At 36.2% G+C, this 12,266-nt stretch overlaps 1 protein-coding gene across 2 annotated transcripts in view; it reads left to right on the forward strand.

Annotated features, from left to right (window-relative positions):
* Nucleotides 1-12,266, forward strand: part of LOC143248854 (uncharacterized) — a 24,258-nt gene continuing 11,992 nt past the window's right edge. For both annotated transcript variants that reach the window (XM_076497699.1, XM_076497700.1), the window contains exon 1: nt 1-263. In XM_076497699.1, the coding sequence (XP_076353814.1) occupies nt 130-263 (134 nt within the window). In that variant the 5' untranslated portion in view covers nt 1-129. The remainder of the gene's footprint in view (nt 264-12,266) is intronic.

Genomic DNA, 12,266 nt, shown 5'->3' on the forward strand with positions numbered 1-12,266 from the left:
TTTCGCGCAAAGCTACATGAGGACTATCTGCGCTAGCCGTCCCTAATTTTGCAGTTTAAGACTGGAGAGACGGCAGGCAGTCATCACCACCCACCGCCAACTCTTGGGCGATTCTTTTACCAGCGAATAATGGGGTTGACCGAAAATTATAACGCCATCACGGCCGAAAGTGCGAGCATGTTTGGTGAGACCATACTTCAATCTGCGACCCTTAGATTACGAGTCGAACGCTTCAACCCACCTGGCCATGCCGAGCCTTCTAAGTACGTATATTATCACAAGCCAATTTGTAGAGATTTCTGCACAGCGCATTTTAACAAGTGAATGTGAATAGATTAACAACAACAAGTTATACACTATGTAGCCCTGAAGTAAAAAAAAAAAAAGAGGTCAATACGTTTCCAGTCAAAAATGTCACAACTGAACCAGAAAACCTGTTCTAAATATAGATAAACATCTCGAATAGACCTCACTGCACGTGTATTCTATACAATTTATTGAAGACAGCTAGAGTTGGATGTGTTATTATTGACGTGATTTGATATTCCAGTTGTTTAGAGAAGTATTACGAATCTCCAGTTGAAATATACATTAACGTAGTTTATTTGTTCTAATACTATTCTTTAATGTTTACCTTTAACAAAACAACATGAAAAACAAAGTGGCAAGTTTATTTTATATATATGTCAGCTGCAGCACAGCGGCTTATAAAACGGCTCAAAGTTATTATTATTTTATTAATATTTTAAGTACGAACTTCTAACTCATATCTTCATCACCTCTTGATCGATTTGAGAGCTAATATCGATTGATGTTTTCGATCGTACCAAAAGTATCATAGATTAATTCAGTGTAATCCTGCCTAGAATAATTTTAATTGAAGGTAGGTTGATAGGAATCCTGAATAATAATAAAATTGAATAAAATATACCCACTCCCTACCGTTGGTATTAGTAGTGTAAGTAAATATAGGTTGAAAAAGGACACAAAAATTGTCTCGTAGATTAATTTACTCAAATTCTGCTTAACAGATTTTGAAGTGCCCTTGGTTATTTAGGTTTCTGTCTTGTTTTATCAAATAATGCTTTTGATAGCAAAAGATGTGTTTTTAGTTATGTCTTACTGGAACTATCAGAGTTAACATCTCAACTGCTTGCTTTTGAATTTCGCGCATAGCCAATCGAGGGCTATCTGCGCCTACCCGTCCCTAATTTAGCAGTGTAAGACAAGAGGGAAGGCAGCTGATCATCACCACGCTCCGCCAACTCTTTGGTTACTCTTTACCAAAGAATAGTGGATTGACTGTGGGATTGACCGTTACATTATAACGCTCCAACGACTGAAAGGGCGAGTATGTTTGGTACGACCAGGATTCGAACCCGCGGCACTAAGTTTTTGAGTCAAACGCCGGGGACTTTTAGCGAGTGTGAGCTGAGATATAGGAGAGTTTTCTGCAAACTCTTGAGTTTATATGAATAGTGTAGGAAAAACTTATAACCCTTTCTCTGCGACAACCACCTTCACTTATCTGAACAAAGATAAATTACTATACTCTCTTGGATAAAAATAATTACCCATACTGTAAGAAACAGCACCAGTTGAATGAGAAGAAAAAAACAAATGGATCCAACTAGGTCGACGAAAGTGCGGGTCGCCAAGAAAAAAGCGATGCTGACCACTGGAATACAACCATGACTTTGAAAAACGAAGAAACATCCACAACGAGTGAAAAACAAACAAAGATGTCTACTTCGCTTGGTGGCCAAAAACTAGGAATAATTTAGAATTTAGAAAACAACTCCCCGTTACTGGCACTTTGTAATATTACAAAAGCAAAATTAACATCTCTGGAATGTGATAAAGAAAACAATAAAAAGAATATAAGAGAAAAACGAAAATCAGAAAGAAAAATAGTTAAGTAATTCAAGTGAAAATTCTGAAGATGAAGGTGAAGAAACTTCTCATACAGAGGTGGAGATAGTTCCTTCCTACACTAACAATAATACGAATGATGTTACTAATTTAAACAAAGCTTTGTATGTTGATAACGCAAAAACTAATGAAGAAGAAAAAATCTAGAACAAAGCGATGAACAAACAAATGAAAACCAAGAGTATACTCTGGTAGTGTCGAAAATAAAAAGTGGAAATTCATTACAAAATGAAACTACACAACCAAAAAATACACCACTTAAAACAAAACACTCAACTTTTCATTATTATTGAAGGCGTGCCTGGCACATATAATCAACAGCAACTTGCAGCGGAAATTAGCAGATGTGAACCAAATGTTGAAACCGCTAGCGTCAAGCGTTTTACCTTAAGGCGGTGTCCTTCTCCGAGGTCAAGGATTTGTTTGGTTCATTTGGCATTTCGCACAAAGCTACTCGAGGGCTATTTGTGCTAGCCGTCCCTAATTTAGCAGTGTAGGACTAGAGGGAAGGCAGCTAGTCATCACCACCCACCGCCAACTCTTGGGCGACTCTTTTACCAACAAAAAGTGGGATTGACCGTAACCTTATAACGCCCCAACAAGTCGAGTCCAATGGCATGGACACCAAAACCATTAGAACTTGTAGAACTGCTGCAGCCCTTGTCCGTCCTTCCTGCCGTTGAGGAGTCCAGGTTGGAGTCTTGGGGTTGGGTCGTTTATTGTCAAGAACCTCACCCTCGATCTTGCCATCATGGATGACCCTACCAGAAACGCAAGCCTCCCGACGACATCGCTCTCAGTATTACTTGCACGCGCATGCCCTCTCACCACGGCAAGGTGACGATCCGACTGGAGAGTTAACAGGAGTAATAGTTTAACGTTTTTCTATTTTCTGTCTTTCAGACCCTGGTAACCCAAACTATCATGTGATTATATTTATTGGAATTTTACTTCCCACACCAAATTATAAGGCAATGTGTTAAGAAATTAATGAGATATAACGTGAAAAACTTTGATTGAATTTAGCATCAGGAGATGTTATATTAAGTATTTAGCACAGATGATGATGTTTCAAAGAGCTCTGCCGATTTCAGAGGGTTAATGACAAGTATCTGTTAGTCTATATTCCATGTTGTTACTATAAATAAGCTATTGACCATGTTTTGAGAAGAAACAAAGATACGTAAAGTTCTGTTTTGAATAATATGGTTGTGATCTTATTCATTTCTTATTTGATGGGATTTGTTAACGTGTATTGATAAAAAGTCTAATCAAATTAAATGTGAAAGTGATGTGCGGCGAAAAAGAAGAATTAAATGTGTGACTTAAAGGAATGAAATAAAATTGCAGACCAAACTGGTAGCTATACCTTTATGTCCTAAACTGAACAAACAACGTAGCCAGGCTAATTGATGAATGAATATTTTCTCTAGAATTATTTATTGTCAATGTTACAAGTGTAGCTAGAAGTTTGACCGCCAATTTTGATTTCATTCTATTACGGCTAGAAAAGAAAGGTGTATAAAAAGTAACTTTCCAGTCTTATATTTGTCATCACCCAATACGTTTTCGTTGAATACCAGCCTCATGAATTGAGCTATGTGATGAGAGACAAATGATTCTGTGAAAACCTCTTTACATTTGAAGTGTAATACTTTAAAATTTAGGCCCGACAGTTGCATATTACTCACATACATGATAAATAATATAGGGCTAACAAACCCCTCCCTGCGGGACTCCTGCTTCGGGTGAAAAGGACCCTGAGTGGGCCCTATTCACATTTACTTTGCACTTTTGGTTGTTCAGGAAGTTGGACAGCCAGCGAATAGTTACCTGGGGTAAAGCCATTTCCTGTAACCTATGTCGTAAACCATTATGCCACACTGTGTCAAAAGCTTTCTCAATATCGAGAAAGCAAGCTACAGTGCATTCATTTTTTATTAAAAGTGTCAGTAATTGATTCTGTAAGTCGAATCAGGTGGTCTGAAGTTTGACGGTACTTTCGAACTCCGTTTTGAATTTCGGGTAATTTTGAATCAGACACAAAGAAATAACCTCCACTTGAACATAATAATACTATAGCACACACAAATAAAGAAATAGCCGAAGCTTTCAAAGATCGCGCAGATAGCCCTCGAGTAGCTTTGTGCGAAATTTAAAACAAACTTAATATTACGAGAATTTTTTAAAATTATATTAATTTGGGAAACAATTAGTTTACTCATTTATTTAATTAGTTTTTTAAGAAAAGTTTGTTTCCTTATTATAAGACGTTTAATTTTTCTTTGAGAAAATTTGATAAAATATAAATTATCCTGCTTTCGAAAGTTATAATGAAATATGTAATTATAGTTCGAAATAACTGTTCGTATAATGATAATATTTTCTAATTGTATGCAGAGAGAAAACTTACTTTAGAAGTTTATTTATTCAAAATGACTTATCTTAACGTCAAGACTAATCGTTTTCCTGCCCAACTTGAACAGCACAAGTTTATGTTCCAAACAGTTAACCTTCCTTAAGAAAAATGGTGTATCCCTTCGAAGCTTAGTGATGTCGTTCGTAAGTAACCGTACAATGAAGTTTTCCTTCATTTTGTCGAATACTATTGTGTAACATATTATAATAACCTATATTTTTAATGATGTAATATTTTGTTAGCTGAAGGGCAAATTTAATTCTAATTTGATATCAAATTTATGTTCTAGCATATTAAAAAGGTAATTATAAATATAAGATAATGTTGAAGAGTTGAGTAAGTTGAAAGATAGTGTTTGTTTGTTTTTGAAGTTCGCGCAAAGCTACACGACGACTATCTGCGATTGCCGTCCCTAATTTAGCAGTATAAGATTAGAGGAAAGGCAGCTAGTAGTCATCACTACCAACCGTCAACTCTTGTTTTACTTTTACCAACGAATAGTGGGATTGACTGTTAAATTATAACGCCCCCAGGGCTGAAAGGGCAAGCATGTTTGGTATGACGGGAATTCGAACCCGCGACCTTCAGACTACGAGTCAAGTACCTTAACCGCCGGGCATGAAAAGATAGATATGATGATAGAAGTTTATTTCTAGTTAGAAAGTGAATGAATGGGTTAACTATTTAACTATTTAGTTAACTCTTTCTTTCCTATTTTCTAATTTACCTGTCTCAGTCTCATGATCTAGGGTGTACTTGACAGTTCTAGGAGAACATTTCAATTCTGAAGCAATTTGCTATAGAGTCCAATCAGCACAACGTAAAGTTTTTGTACGAACTCTCTGCTCTAGTGACAATTCTCTAAGCTTTTTGGGCAATGAAAATAACACTTAATATAATGTGTTAAACACTCTCTGTATGAAGGTTTATTTGTGAAGTTTTATGAAATTTATTTCTAACATACACCGGTACCATATGTTAGTTCCTTACTAACTTCTTTCCATATAGTTAACACACTGCATTGGGCACCATGACAGTTATTTCAGACCTTAAATTTAATCAGTATGTTCATTCAAGCAAAACCCTTATGATATGTCCTTGGTACAAGTTTACAGAAATTCTAAAGAATGACAAGTATTCTCATACTGATTCATCGGTTGTCAACAGTAAAGTATTACCATGTTGTTTTAGGTATAAAATATTTGAGTTTTCTTACGTGGTGACATGGAAGAATTAGCCCCACAAAATGGAAAGAATGACAAAATATTTTCTTGTCTTAACACTTTTGTGTTTGTGTTTTCTTATAGCAAAGCTACATCGGACTATCTGTTGAGTCCATCGAGGGGAATCGAACCCCTGATTTTAGCATTGTAACTCCGTAGACTTTCCACTGTAACAGCGGGAGACAACACTTTTGTTCAGTACTGTAATTGAATACTTGTTAGATATGATTTTGGTTTGTTTTGTTTTAAATTTCACGCAAAGCTACTCTCTGCACTAGCCATCCCTAATTTAGCAGTGCAAAAATAGAGGGAAGGCAGCTAGTCACCACCAACCACCGCCAACTCTTGGGCTACTCTTTTATTAACGAATAGTGTGATTGGTCGTCACATTATAACGTCCACACGACTGAAAGGGCGAGCATGTTTGGTGTGATGGGGATGCGAACCTGTAATCCTCAGATTGCTAGTGGAGCGCCTGAACTATCTGGCCATGCTGGGCCATTCTTTTTTTTGCCGATTCTAAACGAGTACAAGCATGCCTTGTAATTTTGTTGGTCAGTATATTAAAGCATGACTTTTTATAAGTAAGTTCTGAATTGTAATGTTAGTTTCTGTTTTTTTTTCCTCACTTGATTTCTTCCAAAACCCCTAGTTTTTCGTTACTTCTCTTTCTAATAAAAATCACCGTTAACACTGGTTACTTCTCTTTCATTCGTTACAACAAGCAACACAAGCTGCCGCAACCATCCTTTGGGATCGTGACATGTATAGTACAGGCAGAACTATGTTGTTGTTTTTTTATTTTTACTTGAACAGATAATATTTTTGAGTGTATAAATTTTAAAAGAGATGACGACAACAGCACGAGCTAGCAGCTGGCAGTTTTATATCCTGTCCTTGACTTTTCTACTCTTAATCCACTTTTACGCTATGATGTATTCAATTAGTTCCCTGTGTTTACGGGCGTAATTAAGGACTGAAGAACCTCTATCTTCTGAATGCTTCCAGAGTTGACACTAGTTTTGTTTGTTTTCCTTTCGTGGAAAGACAGAGCGTGTACTATAGCTTTAGGCTATCAAGCGACGCTTGTCTGCATTTTGTTATAAACAAAACAAAGTGTGATGGAAAGATCTTAGTTCGTTTATAAAGTGCTCAAGTACTTAAGATGGGTTCCCAAGCGCACATAACCCGAGCACTCGTGTTGATCACGTGGTTAGTACTAGCATGTAGTTTACTCTTTCATGCTATTTTCTTCAGTTCACTGAATAAATGTTCTTTAATAAATAACGTTGTTGAAGCTGACAAAGCGACAGTATTAGAACGCAGGGTCAGCTGTTATTTACGAAATCAGAAAAATTGTTTTAGCTTATATGTTTTAAAACGTTTTTGTTCGTTGTTTGAAGATCATGTGAATAATTCAGTCATTTTAAAATAAGATTATATATTTCAAATTAATTTTATAAAACACGAGATATTACGTACTTGGAAAACATAGTACATGTATTAAAGATTTTGTTTATTGGTTGTTTTTTTCAATTTCGCGCAAAGCCACACGAGGGCTATCTGTGCTGGCTGTCCTTAATTTGGCAATGTAAACTAGATAGAAGGCAGGTAGTTATCACCACCCACCGCCAATTCTTGGGCTACTCTGTTACCAACGTAGAGTGAAATTGATTGTTACATAATAATGCTCCCACGGCTGAAATGGCATGTTTGGTGTGACAGGAATTCGAACCCACGCCTCTGACACTACTAGTCGAGCGCCCTAACCACCTGGCCATGTCGGACCATTAAGAATTAACGTAAAGACTAGTCTGTCACTCGATTTACCACTTCTCATCACATTCTATAGTTTTAAGGGAATTTCACTGCTTATAATATCTAAAACGAAGCGTTATTCCAAGCAAAATTAGGCGTTTTTGTTTGTTTTTTTTTGCTTTGTTTCTCAAACAAAACATAATGTTATCTCACCCTACGGGCCCGGCATGGCCAAGCGTGTTAAGGCATGCGACTCGTAATCTGAGGGTCGCGGGTTCGTATCCCCATCGCGCCAAACATGCTCGCCTTTTCAGCCGTGGGGACGTTATTAGTGACGGTCAATCTCACTATTCGTTGGTAAAAGAGTAGCCCAAGAGTTGGCGGTGGGTGGTGATGGCTAGCTTCCTTACCTCTAGTCTTACAATGTTAAATTAGGGACGGCTAGCACAGATAGCCCTCGAGTAGGTTTGTGCGAAATTCAAAAGCAAACAAACAAAACAAAATACTCAAAGGTGTGTATAAATGTAATGCTATTTCGGATAGCTGTGGTTATCGTGCCCAGAAATTTAACCCAAGGATTTATTAATTTTCCAGTTACAGGAAAACCATTCTTTAGAAATAACGTTCAAATACCACTAATTCGTCAGATAAGAGCAGCTCGAGAGTGTGAGTATCTTTATTCCCTCTGGTCTATCAGTTAAAAATTATGGACGACCATGCTCTGAAACTGATAAATATTGGTACCTGAAAGTCCACCACCATCACTTGTCATTCTTACACTAATGTTAATCAATATCACGATATTCAAAATGTATTGTCTAAATATATAGCACACTTTTCTCTCACACATATGTAGATATCATGGTGTGCCGAGTTAAGGCAGTCCTCCCAGTGGCACAACAGAATGTCTGCTGACTCACACTGCTAGAAACCGGGTTTCGATGCTTGTGGTGTAGTTTTGTGCTTAACTTCAACCAGTTAGTCAGAGTTAAGGCACTATGGGCCCCGGGAAAAGAATAAATTATTATTCTCTCTTGCTTTTAAGAAAATACCATAAATTGAATGTATTAGTGAGAGAATAATTTAAAAAATAGTATATATATACATATGTATGTTATCTTATTATTTATTTCTATGCTTACAACACGCAGTGGGTCTCTGACGACAAAATGACCCTGGGCAACTGCTGCTTTTGTCCATCGGGTAAAATGGCCCTTATGTTATATGTGTATAAGTGACTAGATATTAGATGTACTTCCGCAAGATTCCCGAAAGCATTTTGTTTTAAAAGTAAATGAAACCATAATTAAGAGTAACAAATATTATTATTTCTTGCTTTTGAAGTTCATATGTAATACTGTTTTGTGGCCTACAGAGTGCATAATGCTTCTCGTGATTCATGGCAGGTGCACATTTTACTGCCGTAACAATAGTACAAACTCAACATTAAACATCTATTATGGGATGTCATTTAGGTGTCTAATCACTGACTGGTGGGAGTGGTTAGAGCAGATGACTCTTCAAGGCGATCTGTGGCCCTCTTTCGGGGAAAAATCATAATTTTTGTATATTCACATATGCAAATATCAAGAACTTGCGTCTGTTGCATCATGATTTTGAAACAATGGTCACTAAGCAAACCATAATCACAGAACATTTAATTTTTTATATCTTAATCTATTAAAGTGAAAACAACCTTAACATTTGAGTAATGTAATTAATTTATTTAAATTTTAGAAACGATTTTCAAAGCTTTTCTTGGTCAGTAGAACACGTAATTCCTAAAGTATAAAAATATCGTAATTCAAGGACTCCAAAATTCGTGATTATTAGAGACGGATGGTTATCTACTGTCTTCAAGGCTACAACTAGTTCACGAGTAGCACGTGGTGTATTCTAATGAAAAACAAAGTAATCATTTTTCAAATAGTGACACCTACTGGGTTGTGATGACATGCAAATGAGAACGAATGAGATAGACAAAGATATTATTTAAGCTGAAATTCTATGAAAACAAAAAACATAAGTTTATGAACTCAGATCATTATTTTACTTTTCCTTATAATCTTATTACTAGAAAGTCCCCTGAAGACACAGCGGTGTGTCTGCGGACTCACATCGCTAGAAACCGGGTTTCGATATCCGTGGTTGGCAGAGCACAGATAGTCCATTGTATAGCTTTGTGCTTAATTCTAAATAATCAACCATTAGAAAAACGAAAAATTTAAAACTTACAAGAACGCTACGTTGAGCAGCCATTGTCATATAAAACTGTAGATTCAAAAAGTTGTACCAGAACCGTGATGACGAGAAAACCCACTTGTAAAGAAAATTATATATTTAGAAACGGATAGTATGGATAGAGAAAGCACAAGTAGAGGAGCGAACAACGTTTCGACCCTCTTCGGTCATCGTCAGGTTCACAAAGAAAGAAAGTGTTACTGACCGGTAACCAACTGATCGTGACATACTGATTGCATGTTTGACAAACACAACACCAACCTTATTTATAAAATACAATGTGATAACTGTCACGATTTCTATATTGGAGAAACAAGTAGAAAAATGGGAAACTAGATTCAAAGAACACAAAAAGTCACCTTCACACGTTTTCGAACACTGCAAATCAAATAAACACAACCATAGAAAACATCCAAATACTAAATAAAAAAACAAACATAAACAAACGCAAATTTAAAGAAGCCTTACTTATACAACAACTTAAACCCAAAATAAACCAATACAAAGGAACACCTTCATATCTATATTAATATATATATAATCAAACATCTAAGTAAGCACGCCCTCTACATTCCTACACTCAGTTTTACAACACCCTTCAAACATTTGGTCAGATATCGGTCAGTTACCTCTTTCTTTCTTTTTTGAACCTGACGATGACCGAAGAAGGTCGAAACGTTGTTTGCTTCTATGTATATAAAAATATTTTCTCAACTCAAACCAACCGTTTTTTACATATATATGAATATTGATTTCATTCTGACAAATATAAAGTGCCTGTACTTTAGAAGAGAGGCGAATCTTTAGCTCAGTTTGATTTGATTCCACGTAACACGGAATATGTTAGTCAGTTGTACTTTTGAAATAGGCGAGCTGATGTTCTATAGAAAATATATCCAATTCTTCCCAGATTGTGTCGAAGAAACAGTGGAATGTCCGATTACATGTATAGAAGAGAGTTAAGTCTCCTTTGTTTGTCCAAGCAGTGTTCCATGGTTTAATACTAGCAAGTTGAGCTGGATGAGTAAAACACTCATTGTACTTACATAGGTGGGGTTTTTAAGTTCTACGTTATGTAATTAGGTATTTGTAACACAGTCAATGTAGTGTTATCTCTGTCGCAAGAATATAACTTTCAATTGCATATGCTCATTGCTCCTGAACACAGACACTTAGTGATGAAGAAAGTTGGTTGTCTTCATAAAACACAACTGGAAATATTTCTATCACAGAAAGTTCATTGGAATCATTAATAACCTATAAAATTCTGGAAGAGATAATAGCACGTTGAATATAAATGTTTCAGGAAAGTGAATTTTAGTTAAGATTACACAATAAAAGAACTGATGTTCCAATGTAATAATTAGGAATGGTTGTAGTACATGTCAGAAACATGAAAACAATATTGATGTGGCTATATTGGTATGTAATATATCTAAGCACGCCCTCTAAATTCCTACACTCAATTACACAACCGCCTTCAAACATGTGATCAGCTATCGGTCAGTAACACTTTCTTTTTTTGTGAACCTGAAGATGTTCGCTCCTTTACTAGTGTTTTCTCTACCCATACTAGCCGTTTTTAAATATGATAAAGTTGCACCAGAACGCTAGTTTAAGTAGTAGTCATGGTTATATAACACCATAGACGTAAGCTGTTGAACTGCATATGGTACCTGCTCCTCGAAAGATGTGCAGAATATACCAGCTTAACCAGTACTCTTTATTTCACTAGAATCTATTAATAAACTAACTGGACGGAAGGTATGTAAATTCATGATTAATGAAATCTTATCGTATGGCATGCAAAGCTGATCGCCTTACATACAATTGTAAAAAACAACAACAAAGCAACGCCCATAAAACTGCCAGATGTAAAACTGGAAATCTGTGTGTACTCCCGCATGGATCTAATGAATCTCCATACCAATTTTGGTGAAGATCCATACACATCGTGCGAAGTAGTTACATGGACATACAACAGACACTATAATATTTATATAGAAATATATCGATCAAGCATAGCATACTGGTTATTTACGGAGTTTTCGAATCGAAAGGCCCAAGGTTTGGGCGGCGACATACCATTTACCATGCTTAGCATTTTCAGCTGTAGGAGCGTTATACTGTAATATCCAATCCTTCTGTTTAGGTGGTGAATACTGGTGGCTGTCTTCTAAATTGCGTGTCTGAAATAGAGAGTATTATGTCTCAACCCAGAGGATCTCTGATCTTACTGTTTAGTTCATGTAACCTGGAAAGTGCAATTCAAGTTGAAATTTTCAAACACCAAAATATGTATAACAGTATATGGTTCATTGGATCTGCCTCCTGTTATGTGTTCAAAAAAATTCATCACTTCATGTAGGTCCATGTAACAAAACACAGAGATCCGATCTGTACTACATCCAGGTTCCTGTTTTGTATTCAGAAAACAGCCATCGCTTCATCTATGACCATAAAATCTTTCATTAACTTACTGTGTGTTAAAAAATCATCACATGTTACTACCAGTTGTGAATACAAACCCATATTTATTTTCTTGACAACTGAAATAATTTTTTTTTTTTTGCGTACAAGATTTTAGCCTTGACCACTCGCATTACACATTCTACCAACTAACACAAAGTGGAAGATTGATTCTTCAGGGCCACTCTTCACTCTGTAACGGAAGAAAATAATCCCGATAAATG

The sequence above is a fragment of the Tachypleus tridentatus genome, chromosome 4, assembly GCF_004210375.1.
Source record: "Tachypleus tridentatus isolate NWPU-2018 chromosome 4, ASM421037v1, whole genome shotgun sequence".
Lineage (NCBI taxonomy): Eukaryota > Metazoa > Arthropoda > Merostomata > Xiphosura > Limulidae > Tachypleus > Tachypleus tridentatus.